The sequence below is a fragment of the Onychostoma macrolepis genome, chromosome 06 (assembly GCF_012432095.1).
Source record: "Onychostoma macrolepis isolate SWU-2019 chromosome 06, ASM1243209v1, whole genome shotgun sequence".
NCBI lineage: Eukaryota > Metazoa > Chordata > Actinopteri > Cypriniformes > Cyprinidae > Onychostoma > Onychostoma macrolepis.
Genome location: NC_081160.1, coordinates 19,908,806 through 19,927,229, shown reverse-complemented (window position 1 = coordinate 19,927,229; position 18,424 = coordinate 19,908,806). Strand labels below are relative to the sequence as shown.

The 18,424-nt window shown below is 36.9% G+C and overlaps 1 protein-coding gene across 2 annotated transcripts in view; it reads right to left on the bottom strand.

Annotated features, from left to right (window-relative positions):
• Nucleotides 1–18,424, bottom strand: part of pik3r3b (phosphoinositide-3-kinase, regulatory subunit 3b (gamma)) — a 146,520-nt gene that overhangs the window by 75,044 nt on the left and 53,052 nt on the right. Inside the window, exons 1-3 of one of the 2 annotated variants that reach the window (XM_058778104.1) lie at nucleotides 16,703–16,823; nucleotides 13,219–13,314; nucleotides 12,690–12,767 (exon numbers count right to left, since the gene is read on the bottom strand). Coding sequence is in view for 1 of the 2 variants with exons in the window: in XM_058778103.1 (XP_058634086.1) it covers nucleotides 12,690–12,767; nucleotides 13,219–13,314 (174 nt within the window). In the remaining variant the exon portion in view is untranslated. Of the gene's footprint in view, nucleotides 1–12,689; nucleotides 12,768–13,218; nucleotides 13,315–16,702; nucleotides 16,824–18,424 lie in introns of those variants that run through there. The other variant, XM_058778103.1, reaches the window with a different exon arrangement.

Here is an 18,424-nt window from a genome sequence, read left to right as displayed (position 1 = left end):
GACATGTCCCGTATAAATGGCACATATGTCCACCCTAAATGAGATTAACACTGGAGTTGGCCAGTTGTACACCAACAGGAAAGCTCTAAAACAGAAAGAGGCCAAGTGTCATTTGAAAACCTGAGGAGGTGCTTGAAGCCATTCACCTCTCCTCACTTCTTTAATTCTTCACTGCTCTCCAACATCCTATGCCATTTTAGTATAAGAAAAGTGACCAACCCACACGGCTAAATTGTAATTGTATTGATCGTCCCTCTGACTAATTGTAAAATAAAGTTTCCCTGTGATCAGGTTCTAGTGAAATCAAAAACCTATTAAGCTTTGCTAATGATCTTCTCTCTCTCCAAATGTGATTAGTTTGTTGACTTGCTGTTATGCCTGCATTCAATACAAATCTTCAGGATATTCTAGGTATTCCAGATGAACCAGATAAGTAATACAAACTACTTGGGAGGGACTTAAAATGGCACCAGGTGAAACCATAAATAGACCATAAATTACCCATCAATAAATGGAATATTAGTCTTTTTTTCATTAACGTACTTTGGTGTAGTATGGAGAAAGGATGGCGAATTTAAAATGTTGAACGATTAAGAACAAATAAAAATTAGGACAAAAACAAAGAAGAAACATTTAAGATTTTGAACTATCTATAGGTCACTAATAAAATGCTGTGGAATCAGGAAAAATGCAAGGTCTTGAACGAACTCTATAGAACAATAGGGTTTTTTTTAGGTTAAACTTTTAACCTAAGCATTCCAACATGTATAAAATTCATGAATAAGACACTGCACAAAACCCAAGGCCCAAGCACAATGGTCCGTCTATGGCATGTTCTTTCTGAACGACCTCTAAGACCTTTGAAACTCTATTATAAAAGTAGGCAAAACCTCAAATTTTCCTTAGAACTTTCAAAAGACTGGCTGAACCATTTGTCTCGCCATCATGTTGATTGCACTTCTGAAAATGTGCAATTTATCAAGCCTCTACAGACATAGTGTTCTTCTACATCAAACTCACGTGGCTACCAAAGTGCGCTGAGCTAATATCAGGCTAGATTAGTGCAGGGATTTTCCATAACCCAAGCCCCTCTCTATCACACAGGAACAGTCATGCGAGAAACTACCACCTATTGATCACAGTTTCTCAATGAATCCCATTTACTGGTCGCGATGTCCATCCCGAGCTTCCACATGTATTTCTTATTTTTCTAATCACCCTCCCAGTGGATGCCCATCTGCCAATCTTTAATTTCTTGCCTGCCGGTGGCCCAAATCGATTGTTTCCCCCTGCTTGGCTTGATCCATATATCGTTGGAGTGTGCTTTTAAATGTCCAGCTTGTAAAGTGTCTAATCCACTACAAACAGATTTGTTTAGGTCATCAAGAAGCTTTTGCCCCATCCCTGTCTCTCCACCAACCCGAATGTACATCCATTTACATGCCTATCAATTAAACTCATTGTCAAATTCAGCCCTCCGATCTGTCTAGCCTAAAACTATTGATTCACCAGGCCTTTGTTTATTGTGAATGGCACCTTCTGTTGGCCACTGGGACACATAATCAGCTATGATCATTTGGGGCTTTACCCCACTCTCCACAGTGACCCTATAGTACCTGCTTAAAATGTGTGAAGAGATGTCACATGGCGAAGGACCAAAAGGTTGTGATAATAGCCTGAAAACCTTCAGACTGGTTTTAGAGGTTAGTGCTGCAAGTTAAAAGCATTGAAACGAGTCATCACCATGATCCTTTGGGTAAAGGTCACCACTGGCTCTGGATAAAGCTGCCTCAGCTGGTCATTATCTGCTGTTAAAATTTTACAGATGGCTTAGTCCCTGTGGAAGCGCTGACCTACAAAATCTCACATAAGGCTGTGGAGGAAAATAAAGGTGTAAATTATAGTGGTTCAAAAGCAGGAATTCGACGTCATATGTTTGTATTACATTGTATTGGAAACGTAACCTTCTGGCCTTGCTGGGAGCAAGACTAGTTATAAAAAAAATATTTTGTGTAAAAAACAGTGAAAGGAAGAGAAATAAAATCATGGGCATAAAATCACAACTGTTTTTTTTAACTAAATGGTGGACCGTTTAAAGTCTACAGTTATTTGTGGACACATTACTAAAGGTGTTTTTGATATATTTTATACACAATAAAAGGAATAAATATTTGAAAAGCCTCAAAAACTTCTAATAACTAAAGAAATATACAAATAAATAAAAATTGTTAACAAAAATGACTGCATCACATGTTGATCACTTAACAGATATTGCATTCAGCAGCCAGAAATTGCCACTTGGTTCATTTGAGGTCCATTCAAGCTGGTCTATTGAAGGAGGGGGGAATGTCAAATGATCTAATTATTTCCAGTCAAGTTTTCACATCAAATCTAATAATGAAGATTAAAGCTAATGGAATGGTACTGATAAAATGGTCCGAAAAACGTGGATAGGTGAGACAGTGGTGCCTTTTCTGCCTAAGGGAATTAGATTCACCATAATTCCATTTGCCACATTATCTCATCTTTCACTCAGCTGCGCCATGCAGGCAACCCAGCTCGCTCACAATGGTAAAAGCTGTGACTGTGTTGCATAAAAAAGGAACAGTTGTCAAAAAGTCATGGGCCTCTAAATCAAAGAGCACCCCTAAGTACATTAACTTCATGGAGAATAGAGATGGAATTAGTGTGTGTTTGCTCTGTAGATCTTAACAATTCCTTCTAGTCAGGGGAAGGAAAGATTTTTTTTTTTTTTGCTTTATATTAGCCAGTTGTTTGGCCTGTTCTAAATAACACTGAGATGTCTGCTGACATTAATTTGAGAGAGTCACATAGAACTGCAAGCTGGACTGCAGTTTGCAAATCTGATTGTGTTTTGCAAGGACACAGAACTAGCTCAGGGTTCTGAAAATACTTACAATATCTTATTTTAAAAAGATAACTCATGTCTCTAAATATACCTCAGGCATAGTGAGTTTTATTTCAAAGCTATAGTTAGATAACACAAAACTCACTAGGTAAGCTTTAACTCAAGTAAGTTTTAAGTTGGTAAGATTTGCTTGGGTTTGCAGGGTGAAAAATTAAACAATGAAAAATGGAAAAATGAAAAATTAATTTTTTTTTTTTTTTTTTAATAAACTTATTTCATAACAACCATAACTTACTGTAATGGCTGCTTATTGGCTTACCCAGTAATATTTTTTATAATATCTCAATGACTTCTATAATGATACCTTGGAAAAGGAACAACATAAATAAAACTATTTTTTTTCTTAATAACACTGAATGTGTGGCTTCACTGCCTTACATCTGAGAGAAACAAGGTTTTCAGAGAAAGTAATCAGATTTCTCACAGTGGGAATCACGGTCGGTGTGCGTATGCATGCAGAATGTTTGACTCGGCGCCGCATTGTGATTTTATGTTTGAAGCTCCCACACCGTGACAGAAATGGATCTTGGATTTTTCCCTTTTTCTTTTTCTCCCCACTTGACTCACTTGCATTTTCACCCACACATCAAAGTGTTTCCTGCATGACTTAGACTTCATACTGTGATCTCCTCATATGAACCAACATTTTTAAAACTGTGATCATGAATACCAAAAGGCAGTTCACTCTGCTATACTATCCATTTCCATTTTAGTGATCCAGACAGGATCTAGTTCAAGTAACCAAATTAAAATGCATTCTGTGGAACACCAAATATTTTTTTTTATGTTATATGTTCATACTATGAATATCAATGGGGTCCAGTGTTTTTGGACCCCAACATTCTTTAAAATCTCAGAAGACAGATTCTTAGGAGCTTCTTCAACACTTTTTTAACACTTTTTGAATTCCATTCCACAGATTCACCCCCCAAAATCAATGCACAAAATGCAAAAATAGTCCACCGATGGGACTAATAATAATACACTCTCAGAAGTGATAACTCCCATTCCCTTATGATATTCATGACACTTTTCCAGAATTACACACGCCTGGTGCCAGTCTGGAGTGGAAAAGTATGGAACAGCATACCTGACCCTGTCCAAGACACTTTCTGGCTTCGCATGTGCACATAAAGCCATGCAAACACACTCACACCCTGTCAAAGCATTCTGTGGGTCAGTCCACAAATTCATGCTCTACTAAGCCTACTTTAACCCTTAGTGTTGCTCTTTAGTCCATGTTCCATGTTTACCCAGCACTACCCTTGATCCCTCGCTTCAATTTCTCTGTCGCCTCCTCTATCTTCCTGTCACCAGCCACCCTCTGAAGCAACACAAGAGTCCCAGAGGCTTTTGTTTACGATATTTACGGGTGCAAACAGAGAAAGGCATTCAGACATCAGGCTCACAGAGGACATGCATAGGGGCATTTAAGGCCCTAGTGAATAGAGAATACTCAAACCCCAAAAGGGTCAGTTAGTTTCACAGTTTATTTCAGATGGTGGACCAACTTTTTTAAATATATATATGTATATATATTTTTATTTTTGCATTTGGCAGATGTTTTTATCCAAAGTGTCTTACATTACACTGAGAGAATCCATTTCATCAGTGCATGCATTTGGGAAATGAACTCATGACCTTGGTGGAGTGAGCACCATGATCTACTGTTTGGCCACAGGAATGGTTATTAAAACAAAAAAAGTCAATTAAAACAGCTAAGGATGCAAGGATGCAAACACCACAAAGGATACAAATTAATTACCTTTAAATTTTAACCCTACACTGTACCACTTTAATACTAATTCATTATTTTAACAGATCATTGTTTTATTCTTATTTCACTGCAATTAACCAGACTGTTCATAAATGTTGACTTAATCAGTTTATGAATTAAGTTTATTAATCAATTAAATTAAATTCAAGTTCATTTCAATAGCACTTTTCACAATACACAGTGAAAATTGTATTGAGAACCTCTTATGTATTTAATACAAGGCCAGCTTTTTGAAATTCTGGTCCCACTTTATGTTAAGTGGCCTTAACTACTATGTACTTACATACAAATTAATCATGTAATACAATGCACTTATTTTTTACATTGTACTTACATTTTAAAAATACCTTCATATAATTACATCTGTAATTAGTTTCTGTGATTACATTTATTATAACACTGTTCACCCATCCCTTACCTTAACCCACACTTAAACCTACCCATGCACCAAACCTGTCCCTAACCTTACCCATATCCCACCTCAATAGCAGCAAAAGTGTTTTGCAATACAATATGAACACAATAAGTACATTGTACTCATTTTCTGATGTAAGTACACATTAGTTAAGGCCACTTAATATAAAGTGGAACGATTCTTCTTTACAATGCTAGTACACATGCCTTCTCTGTTGATCTCTTTCGACACAGAAATTTCAGTGTTTTGTGAGAGGCTATATGAGAGGCTTTTGTGTGCCTCTGGGAGATGTGTGCTGGATGTTATCGTAAGCTTTAATGCTGTGTGTTCGTCGTTATGCTGGAGTGATGAAGAGGGCTGTTCCAGTAACCTTTAGGAACAGGGAGGGGAAAATAGCTTCAGAGATGACAGCCCTCATTCCAGTGTGACCGCAAGACCCGCTGTGGACCCGGCCAGTGGGTCCATGTCCCTCCTAAAACTGAACTCAATCACCTCCTTCATTGTTCTGTGACCTGACTCGCAGACACCAAAACATCTAGCTGTCATGTCAAGGGTGTAAAAATGCCATGAAATGTGGAATGATGCTCATAACTGTAAACATCTGGCAACACTGTAGATACGGTCAACAGAGAGTGACATCTACAGTCAAGATGAAGGATATTTGTTTCATGATGACAAAGACCTTGTGAATGTACTTTTTCTTCCCTTGAACACAAAAGGAGATCTTTAGCAGAATGTCTGAGCTGCTCTCTTCAATACAATGAAAGAGGGCTTTTTCAAGCTACAAAAAAATGATAAATGCTCCATATTCTGAAGCAGTGTTGGGTGTAACGCGTTGCTGTAATTAAATTACTTATCCACTGAAAAAGTAAAGTAAGGCATCACTGCTCGTTTTTAGGTAATTTAATTACAGTTACTTATAAAGTACCTGCGTTACATACAGTAAATAATTTAAACAGTTCTAAAATCAATATTGAATTTGAAATCAAAATTTACCGTCTAAAGGTAAAATTGAATGCAGCGTCTTTAACCCTCTGCGCGCCAGCGCGTTCACTTTCAGTTTTTCCTGATTCACAGAGAAACCTTAAATACTCAGATACAGATAAGAATAAAATCAATCGAATCTAAAAGGTCTACTTTTATGTGTGTACACTGACAATAACAACAAAATATTGTGCTTTTGCAAAATAAACAAAACAAACAGGGTGCACTTTTTGCAGTCTAGGTCTCCGTGAGCAACTTTCTACGCGTCACAAACTCAGCGAATATTTGACAAAGAGACATGAGAAATATGTCTATAGAAAGCTTGTGTGTCTACTTTTAAATGAACGAATTCAAATCGGAAACGAATATTCTCTGATTATGTAATCCGTATGAAACTAAAGCGAGGTACTGTCTTTCCTGTATCTGAAAGCTTGAAGTGTCTACTTTTAAATGAAAGAATTCAAATCGAAAATGAATATTCCTGATTATGTAATCCGTATTAAAGCGAGGTACAGTCTTTCCCGTATATGAGCGCTTGAAGTGTCTAATTTTAAATTGAACGAATTCAAATCGAAAACTAATATTCTCTGATTATGTAATCCTTATGAAACTAAAGCGAGGTACAGTCTTTCCCGTATCTGAGCTCATTATATGCAGTCACCTGCGCGTTTACATCGTTTTTGAAAGAAGTCCTGCTATGAGGAATTTACCTCAGAAGAACAGCACGATCTGACACGGCTTTATTCAGCAGAGAAGATCATTTATGTAATTTATTCTTACCTACATTAGTTAACGTGTTATTTTTACATAAACCTGTACGGATTTTACTAGTTGGGCTTTTCCTGAACATCTTGCCAAACTGAAATGTATTGTTTAACTTTTCTTAAGCTTTTTTGTTATTCAGATATTTTGTTATTCAGAGTATTTCTATTTGTTAACCAAAGGAGGTTACATTTTTTTATAAAATGTTTAAGTATTACAGTTGTTTTAAACTGTTTTAAAAGTTTGACTCAAATTGAAAGAATAAAGAGTTTAATTTCTAAATGAAAGGTTTATAGGGATTTTAAGATGTAGCCTAATTAGCAATTTGAATAATTAAGTTACTTATTGAGTAACTAAGTTACTTTTCAGACAGAGTAATTGGTAAAGTCATTTAAATACAATATTGATGATGTAATTAGTAATAGTAATTAATTACTTTTTGAAAGTAACTTACCCAACACTGTTCTGAAGCCATATGATAGCTTTCAGTGAAGCACAGACAAGTTATCCATTTAAAATATAGTGTTTAAAATGTTGCTTAACAGCAATTTACAGTACATTTACATTGTATGCAAAAATGTAACTTGAACATTCTACAACCAAAGGAACAGTTCACTCAAAAAATAAATCATCTGCCATCAGCCCCACTTTATATTAGGTGGTCTTAACTGCAATGCACTTACATTTAAATTAATTTTATTTTTTCTTTCTTTCGTAAGCCAACGCAACTGCTGCAATTGCATTCTTCTGGTACATATCTTTTTCTCCCTTTGTTTGTCTGTTTGTATTGCTTTATTTGCTTAATAAATAAAAATTAATTAATTAATTAATAATTAATTAATAATCTGATACAATGCACTTATTGTGTACATACTGTACATTTTTACATTGTACTTCTATTTTCAAAAACACCTGCATGCAATTACATTTGTAATTAATTTATGTAATTACATTTATAATAACACAGTTGACCCATCCCATACCTTAACCCACCCTTAAACCTACCCATACCACCAAACCTGCCCCTAACCTTACCTATATCCCACCTCAATAGCAGCAAAATGGTTTTGCAATACAATATGAACACAATAAGCACATTATACAATTTTTTTTTATGTAAGTTCATAGTAGTTAAGGCCACCTAATATAAAGTGGGACCAAAGATTATATTTAGAAGAATGTTTATAACCAATAAAAAAAAAAAAAAAATTCTCAAACTATCTGATTGTATGTTCCACAGTAGAAAGTCCTATAGTTTCGGAATTACGTGAGGGTAAGTAAATGACAGAAAACAGAATTTTCATTTTTGGGTGAACTATCTCCTTAATAAACACTTTAGTGTCCCACGACAGAATATCAAACAGATTTTCGAAATCCATGATGCCGAGTATATACTAACAGACTTTTTTATTTTTGGGTCTACTGTTTCTATAACTAAACTGCGCCGTCTTTCATTCAGCTGTGTGCCGCAAAGTTTTTCTGTAGACCAAAAAAGACATTTCAACACCACAATAACAGTCTTGCCCATTTTGTCAATATACGCTCACAAACGCTGATACCGGCATTGTGCAACAGTACAGTTCATGATGCCTGTGGCACGCCACTGTTTACCCTCTGGGATGGGACAGAAGTGTGGTAAGCGTGCATTTGTGTACGTGCGAGAACGCATGTGCAATAGTAGAGAGAAGGTGATGAGTGTAAAAAATGCCGGGGAGATTGCCATGCAAACATCTTGGGCGATGAAAGCAAGAACAAGAACAGCCAGCACACAGAGAAGAGGGACATGCAGAGACTCAAAGCAATCAACAGACACAGACCTGCAGAATTACAGCACCAAATACAGTAGGCCTCATTATAAACCCAACAGACTAAACTTCCCACTGATTAGAGCTGCAGGTCATTAAACAACTCTAATCTAATAAAGTGAAAAGATGGCAACTTTGCAAAAGAATCAATCTTAATTATATAAAATTACGCTTCCTGGGCTGCTGATGAGAAAATGTGTTTTGGCCACAGATAACAGACGAGTGACATGAGTCTAAAATTATTAAAATTGGACAAATAGAAAGAGACAAATAAGTAAACAGAAGAGCAAGAAAGCAAACAAGACAGCAATAAAAAAGGAAGAAAACAAGAAAGAAAGAAGAAGAAGAAAGCAGAGCATAAGAGACGCAGTATGCTGTTATTCAGTTTAAGCTGCTGTGAACTCAATTTAATTTACACTGGTTTGGCATTATGTATCTCCATCCAATCAAGTCTTTGAGGAGGGCATGAAAAGAGTAAGGGAGAGGAAATGAGTTAAAATGAACGAATGAGAAGGAGTTGTTCAAAAGAGGGGAGACATAAGAGAGAGTGGAAAAACAGAGACGATACAACTGTGGAGGAAGAGAGCTTCGCCAGTTATATAACATGCTTGCCATTGAGGATATTAGGCTTAAAATAGGGCATATTATAGATCATTCCATATGTCTATCTATCTATCTATCTTACATCCACGGTATCTATCCCTCTGTCTATACATCCATCCAACTGTCCATTCGTCCGTCTATTAATCATCTATACGGCTGTCTATTTATAGTATCCATCTATACAAACAGGATATACATTTCAATGAAACAGAATGCATGTGTCCTGATAGACTGTTTTAAAAACTGAACCTCTTTTAACTTCACACGCACTCGTGCAGCACTCATAGGAGGAGACACTAAAATAAAGACTATGAAATGCATCATAACAATCCAAAACACCCACATAGTGCATGTTTATTAAATTTTTTTTTTTTTTTTAAAAACAGTGCAGATGGATGCAAGAACACATAAATGGCCCCTAACTCGGCGAAGGAATCGATCAGAACTTCTCTGTCAGGAAACTTTAAAAGCCAAAAAGGCTGAACAAGGGAGGAGTCTGGCCACAAGTAAGTGTGTGTGTGTGTGTGTGTGTGTGTGTGTGTGTGTGTGTGTGTGAGGAAGAGAGAGCAATCGAGGGATGACATCATTGTTAGTGATCACTTCCAAGGCTGTATCTGCAGAAAAGAGGAGAAAGAGCTGGACAGAACAGATGACATAGATGGATTATGCAGGTAGAGTGAGCGTAAACAAAACTAGAAAAGCCGTCTTGCAAAAAGGTGAGGAAATTTCCAATGAGACTGCTGAAATGACCGAAACGAATGGCTGATACAGCTCAAGTCTTCAAGAGTGAACAGTTATGGTTACGCTAAAGATGAATGTGCATGTGATGCATTATATATCCCAAACAAACCACATAAAATTAATATGCACAAATGATTGCATCTCTGCAGTCTTTAAATGGCCCGCATTTGCAGACAGGAAAAACCAGCATCATTTGCAATGAAAAACAATTATAACACCACCCGCAGAAGAAAGTGTTCCCCGGGGGCACTGAACCGTCTCCCTTCAGAAATCTTTAGGACTTTAGGGCGTTAATCAAGACGATCGCTAAAAGACTCCAATAAAACAAAGGGCGTAGAAGAGCTCAAGCGGCAGAAGCCCCTTCTGCCCAAGCTGACTGTAAAAAGCTGGACTCTAATAGGTTATTGACTATTGCATATGAGACAGGATGACATCACTGGCAGCCAATGGGAGAGCAGGAAGTGCGGAAGATGAGAAGAGTGTTTTTAATTTGTTTTGCTGAGCTCAGCTTCTCTCACGCAAGAAAAAGAAGAGAAATGCGTCAATGATGAATGTCGGAATTAATAAACGGAAGGGAAGAGGTGCTTGTTGGCATGTTGTCGAGTGGGTATGGGTCAGCCACGCTCTCCGTGCGCCTGTCACTGTATCCAGGGAGACAGAGCTGGAATCGCTTTCCTTTTCTTGTCAACCGTGTATGTGTGTGCGCGAGTTCAAGCTTCTGTGCTTTTACTGTACACCGAATGCATATTCATGCACACATGCAAATGTTTGTCAATCCTCTTTGACCATTAGTTTGAATTTACTGCGTGCGCACTTGTCGATCTTCGATACACCTGATCGTGAGTCATTCCTCTCTCTGCTCCTCTCTACCTCCTACATGAAACCTTTCCTCTTTCTCGTTTTACTAAAATATGTAACCCCGTGGCTAAAACGGCTTGCCATCTCCATGACAACACACTGTTGATCCACAAATCGCTGGTTGGTTAGGACAAGCTCTAGCTGGGTGACGTAATGTTGTCTCTGGTCTTCTGTGGCCACTGGACTTCACCACTTCTTGGCTGGGCTTTTAAATGGCAACCATGGTGCGTGTCTGCCAAAACACTTATGAGAGTGTATGCAATGGTGTGAGTATTTCCACACTGAGTAACTAACTTGTTATATAACTACAGGAAATGGGTGCTGGATACACTTTGCAACGTTTCACGGTTGGCTTAATGGCATTCATACCACTCAAAGGTTAGACTTATGGTTAGATGTGAATGGAAATTTTTAAACAACAAAGGTTATGTAAAAAAAAAAAGATGCATATAATAAAGAGATGTCATACACACACACACACACACACACACACACACATACATTTCTAAAAAACAATATTCTATAATATAATACAATAATGTCAATTTTAACAATACTGACCCAAAACACTTGCAAAAGAAATCACTTTGAAAAGGCAATTGAGTTTGTATGGCATGATAAGCGACTAGACTTATAAGCCTGAAGAACATTCTCAAACATACTGACAGAGTCTTTTAAAAGGCAAAAACTCAATGAAAAGCTAACCTTTCCTACACCACTGTAAACTGGCCTTACCACATTGTCAGAGCACATTCATGTCAACCAGTCAAAACCTGACAACATGTACCCTATACATATAGTTCCTCAGTTCATGAGAGTGCTTACGTGTAAGACATTTTTCAGCAACTCGTGAAAGCCCCTTTGCCCTTTTATGGATTTGTGCATGTGAGCATAAGTGTGCACATGTACTCTAAAGAAAGTGACATGAACATGCCCAGGTCATGTTAGTGCACATGTGACATTGTCGACCTGTAGAATTATTTATATAGTTGTGATGCTTAAGCTGTGACAACTAAAGCATTACCTGTGCACGTGTGCCATACACAGTGTCAAGATGTCAAGGGTTTTGCTGGACTACGTATATCTGCACTTCAGTGGCATAACAGATTACATTCTCTAACACAGTCCCTTCTTTAAACTTAATAAAAGTCTCAGTCTGAAATAACAATTTTATGTGAACTACAATGATAAAAGGAGTTTTCTCCTGCGGGAAATCTATGCTCTACCTAATCATTTTAGTAGAGAGGAAGAGGATGAGGTGTGTCTGTGAATATATGTGTACTTGCTACATCTAATCCAATAGTAGTGCTGAGTTTTTTTGGAAACAGCATCTCCCAAAAAAAAAAAAGTACGGAGCCAGAGCACTCCCTTGTGGTGCTAAATAAGAACTTCAGCTAAACTTTGCAAACTTTCTAAATAGCAGTGGCCTGGATTTACTCTGCGGAACACTGGAAGTTACTGAACTGCTCAGAAATGTTTAATTGTTGTTTTTTCCTCGTTATCTTTTCATGTTTTTACATATTTTACAATTAAGACTGTCATTCTTAATTTTTTTCTTCTGAACCACATACACACGACAGCAACACTTTGAATAAATTATATCCCATTCATGATTTCTTTATCATTATACTTTTATAATTTAATTAAGACTCTCAAGACTCCCATACAATCAACTCAGGTAAACAGAAACTTAATGGTTGTTTAATAACTAGATGCCTATTATGGCACATGGGGCTGAATATGCTATTTAATACATATTCTGAAATTAGAATGTACAAAATAAACAACTTATGAAAAAACATGTTATGAACTTACCTGTTTCCAAAGCCTGCAATAATTCTGGGGATCCAGTGGAGGTCTGGCCAGACAGGTACAGTGGCTCATTCTCCCAGTCTTGAGCACAAGACAGAGGTCAAAGGTCAGGTTTATAATCTGATGTGTTATCAGAACTGTTTAGTAAATTGAACTGTTGGAGAAATAAGGTACATTTAAACCCCTTACAAAAATTACTGTGGTGGCATAATGGTATTACATTGCATTTTGATATATACACTACCTTCCAAAAGTTTGAGGTCAGTTCAATTCAGCTTTATCATTAGATGAATAAACTGCATTTTAAAATATCTAAAAATAGAAAATGGTTATTTTAAATTGTAATAATGTTTCACAATATTATTATTCTTTTACTGTATTTTTGTATTTTGGTGAGACCAAACCCAAACTTTTGAATGGCATTATTGTTATCATTATTACCATGCTACAAGAACCTGTCATATGTTATTAATTGATTCTGACTCTCTCTGAATAGTTAAATTAGATAGGTGAGGCTGAGGAGCAAACTCACCCAGTCTCTCTAGAGCCTCTGTCAGCCTGAGCACCACGACTGGGGTCTGGTCAGGCAGAGCGCACTGCTCCACAACATCTCCCTTTCCACAGGGGCCTGTCAGAGAAGGAGGGAGAGAGAGATGATGATGAGAAATCCCACTGGCGAGACCAAATTCCCTGATTAGGAGGCTGCCTATAAACCCACATCTCATCTCTCCTTAGGGAACAGTCAGGTTGTCATATTCACACAAGCATGGTAGATATGCAACATAATACTCAAGTCTCAACCTCACACACATTTAGGTTAATTCAGTAGTTCACATAACCTCTAAAAGCCAGAATTAATCTAGTTTATTTGAATTTTTACAAATACAAACACATTTTGCCATTTAAAGTTACATTTAAAAATGCATTAAGTAACATTAGTTACTGCATTATGAGCTAACATAAACTAAAAATTACCAGTAATATATTACTGGTACTTTCTTTACTTTCTTAATACTTTCTCTAAGAAGATATTTTGAAGAATGTTGTTAACCAAACCAACTTAGATTCCCATTGACTGCCATTGAATTTTTTGTCCATACAATGGAATTCAATGGGAATCTAAACTGTTTAGTTACCAACATTCTTCAAAATATCTCCTTTGCATCCCACAGAAGAAAGAAAGTCATACAGGTTTGGAGTTACATAAGTAAATGATGACAGAATTTTCATTTTTGGGTGGACTATCCCTTTAAGTGCCTCAAATGATAAACATTTCATCCAAATGTTTTTTTAAAATTCAGCATATGATATGTCCTCCAGCAGAATGAAATACAGTGCATGTTTCATAAGCATTACTGCCTCTACCCATATCCACTGTCCTTCCACTGAGCACTGACCTTCTGCTGAGATTCCAGTTGGGAGTATGCCCATATATCTCTATATGTGGGCACTTATATGTGTTCAGACCACCATGGATAAAATCCTTGAGGGGGTCTGACTTTTAGTATTCACATCTAGTAATGTCAATGACACACTGCCCATATGTGTGAAGAGAGAAACACGGCAGCATCCTTCACATGACACCCTGTCTATGTTGTCCTGGGACACTGGTGAAGAGTGGAAACATAGCAGACTGTGCCTTAAAAGACTATTAGCCCTTAAAACAAAATAAATATGAAATTTGTAAAATATTATTGAAAAACTGATATTTAAAGGTTTCACTTTACAATAAGGTACAACTGTAAATAGGTATCATGAACTAACCATGAAAGCATTTATTAATCTAGGTTCAAGTTTATTAATAAATATACTGTCGTTCATGGTTGCTCATGTTTGTTTATAATACATTAGTATTCATTTATACTACTTATTATATTAAAATTGTGTTAGTATATGCAGAATTAATGTTGTAACTGAACCTTAAAGTTTAACCTTAAGAAAAGTTTAAGGTGAGGGTGACAAAAAAATTTGCTAACTAAGAAAACATGATGAAGTGTTCCTTTCACACATGCAAATAAAGTCTAAAGGTCATTTCACAGTAATGCATCACCCTCGTAACTGGAATAAACATGATTTCATCTTGTGCCCAGATATTAATATTACTAACAAAAAATAAACAAACATTAAAATAACTTTTCATTTAAGTTAACTCCGAGCGGGATTTTCTTTTCTCTCTGAACAGGAAACTTAACTCACATTTACAAACATTGTTAAACTCATTTATATCAGTATGCGGTTCCATTTACATCAAATTTGCTTTATAGCGAGAAATTCTGATTTTCTGCACCATTATGTAAAGTATGAGGGGTCCATGAAACTGTAGTAACTCTTGTAGTGTTGTTTACAGGCTCTTGTGAGTTATCTTCAGTGACAACACTAATTAGCACTGATGTGCACCACCCGCTAATGTCTATACAGATACCAATGCTATCTCTCGTTTTTTCTTTCTGTAATTAGGAAATGGCTGTTTATTTAACAGAATCTCACACACAAGCATCTGTTGACAGCAGGAAAAGTTTGCGTTCCGATGCACGGGTGTAATTGGTGTGCTAATCTGCACAGCAGTGGCCCTTGTTGCACCCTGCTGTAATTTTCGCACAGGAGAATCACGCTACGAGGTGGCAATATTTTCTGGACTGTGCTGATTTAGGTATTGTTTGGCAAAGCACCATGATAAAGGTTTAGCTGAAGTGCCATTTAGATCCGACAGGTTAAATCTAACCAGAAGTATCAGCATCTTCAGTACAGGAACTGATTAGGCCCATCACTTTGACTTACCATATGCAAATGTATAAATTGCTGTGATCCTTTAGAAGTAATAGATGAAGCTACAGGAACAGGAAAGGGGGAGATGACAGTGATTAAAAATAAAAAAAACCCAGAAAGATTAATGAAAAGTTCCTCTGAGGCTTTGATGCAGGTGGCACAAAGACGGTGGAGGTTTGAGATTACACACGTTAACGGCGGAGCGCATTGGTATTCCAACAACACGCGGTGCATTTAATTGCTCCACATCCTGCTGGTTTCTCTATGGACCTCGACTAGTGACGCCTTATGAATGAGCAAACAGGTCAGAGCACGATGGGAGGAATCATAATTCTCTCTCTCTCTCACACACACACACTTTCTCTTTCTCTCCCTTGTTCCTTTTGTTTTGGAAGCCTCGCATTCCTTAATTGTTGGCCAGCCAAGATTTATAAGACAGGAGATTAATGTGGAGCTGTGCGCAAACTATATCTTTCATTATAGAGAAACTAAAGATGTAGGAGTGATATTTTAACTTTGACGGTTAGTTGATGAAGTATAGCTGCAGGAAGTATGTGAACCCTTTATCATGGATTTCTGTGGAAATAAGCCATAAAATTTGATCTTAATGAATAAGAGACGAACAATAATACATTTTGTCTTAATTGAACACAACAGTGGAGGGTGGAAAAAGCATGTGAATAAATGTGATTTGTTTAAGCAGATTATGTTTGTCTATTGATGTAAGCGAGATCAAATTTTGTGACCAATTCATGCAGAAATGTGTGTTAAATCCATCTTTTTCCTGTCACTGTATTATATAAACGATTGCTACAACACACTCAAAAATGTGGAAAACAAATGCATGAGGCATCGGGAAATCATTTCAGACATCTGACTTGGTATTTTCCAATTGTTTTTTTTGTTTGTTTGTTTTTTTCATGTGTTTCAAATGTCAAAACTCTGCCCTTCGATTTGCACCAGCGTGAACTTGTGTTTACATTTCTGGCACCACACACGTGTGCGAGGACTTTCACGTTTATGTGTGTGTAAAAGCGGTCACAGGTTGTTTTGCTTTGTGTAGAAGGCAGTGGGCAAATTTCCTTTCAATTGGAGTGCTACTATGCGTTTGGTGCTTCGATTAACGTCACTGTCAGAAAACATCACTGAGGCAATTTCTCAAAACGTGAGGCACAAACTGACGGGTGAGGGACAGCAAAGAACAGAGGAACGAGAGGGAAAGGACAGAGCATGGGAAAAGCAATACTAACCCCTGATGTACACTGCATGCGTAAGCAGGGCGTGAGCAGCGCGTATTTTTTTCGGCGCCCATGTTAACAGATTGGAGCATTCACACCGCACGCAGAGGCGGCGCGGCAGCGCGTAGCAGGAGCAGAGCAGAAGCGGCAGTGCCGCGATAGTTTCGGCGCCGAGTCTATTTTTGCTGCGCCGCTTACGCTGAATTAAAGCCACAGTGCATTTTTCTTGATCAAAATTGACCTGATTAACATGAAAAATGACACATTTCAAGTAAAATCATGTGAGGTGTTTCTTGTTTCAAAATCACGGGGTAAAAGGCACACTGTATAAATACTTTAGCTAAAAAAAATAAAATAAAATTGATACTAATGTTAATACTTGTTCAAATCAATCACTTTAGCAAAGTTAGGCTATTTTCTGCTTATTTTGATAAATAATGTTCAATACATATAATGTCATTAAAATGTTAATATAAAATATATATTTTAAAATACAGAAACAAAATAAAAAGTAAAGATTCTGGAAGCATTGAAGGAGATCCCATAATAAGATAATATAGATTTACAGTAGTAACAACAAATTTTATTTTATTATATGATATGATTAATATCATGTTTTTAAATATGATGCTTTCATTATAAACATGGTGATTATCTCTAAGGTGGACACCCAACATAATAGGCTATATGATACCATATGAACCATGTCATGTCAGCAATTGGAAAAGTCAGCCATCTATTAAATATCATGTTAATTATTGTGCCTTTCGCCCCAACAGCAGGGGCGCTTTTTACCCCAAATACCATACTTTTACATATTCTCCTAGTTATTGAAAAACTGTTGCTTTAATTATCTTAAACCAAACTGGTAATCATTAAGAAGACCTTTGTCTCAAAATATATTCAATAATTTTAGCGATTCTCATTTTCTACTTAAATCTACAACATTAAAAATAAAACAAAAAAAAACATCAAATATTAGATTTAGCATAGAATCAACTACACATCACTGCCAGGAGTTATTGCCCACTTCAAAGGCCTGTTTAAATTATTAAAACTAGAGGCATTTATTAACTTTAAGATTACTTTTTATCATGTAAACTATATATACAGCATGTTATACACGTGACAGAGGGGAACACGGCACTGCCCATATCAAAGCACATGACAGACAGCTGTAGGAGAACACCTGAAAAGCGTGACCGAATGAACGATACTCGTCTGTATTTGCAGTACACAAGCCGCGGTTCAGCTGCGCGCGACAAACGCTGCCAGTGTGAAAGCACAATGGGCGCGCGCTGCTCACGCTCTGCATATGCGCCGCTTCTGCGCTGCCTCTGATCTGCTTATGCGTGCGGTGTGAAACCGGCGTGAGAACAAACACCACGACAACTAATACAACGATTCCGTTGTTTCAATTTACATGCTACTTTCGAGAAATTGTTATTCTGTATGTATGATCCAAGTACTGCTACATTTCTTCAGTCATGTTCAGTAGTCCCTCCTACTGTGAAATCTCATTGGCTCACATATAGGATGCACAATATCACATTTTTCTGGCCACTGTCTGAGATTCATAAATTAATCGTTATCATTGATATTATTTGATATATGACAACTAATAATATTTAATAAAAACTAAATATTATTTAGCAAATTTAGCAACACTTTTTTTTTTTTTTTTTTTAATTACACTACTGTTTAAAAGTTTGGGGTTGAAATAAATTAATAGTT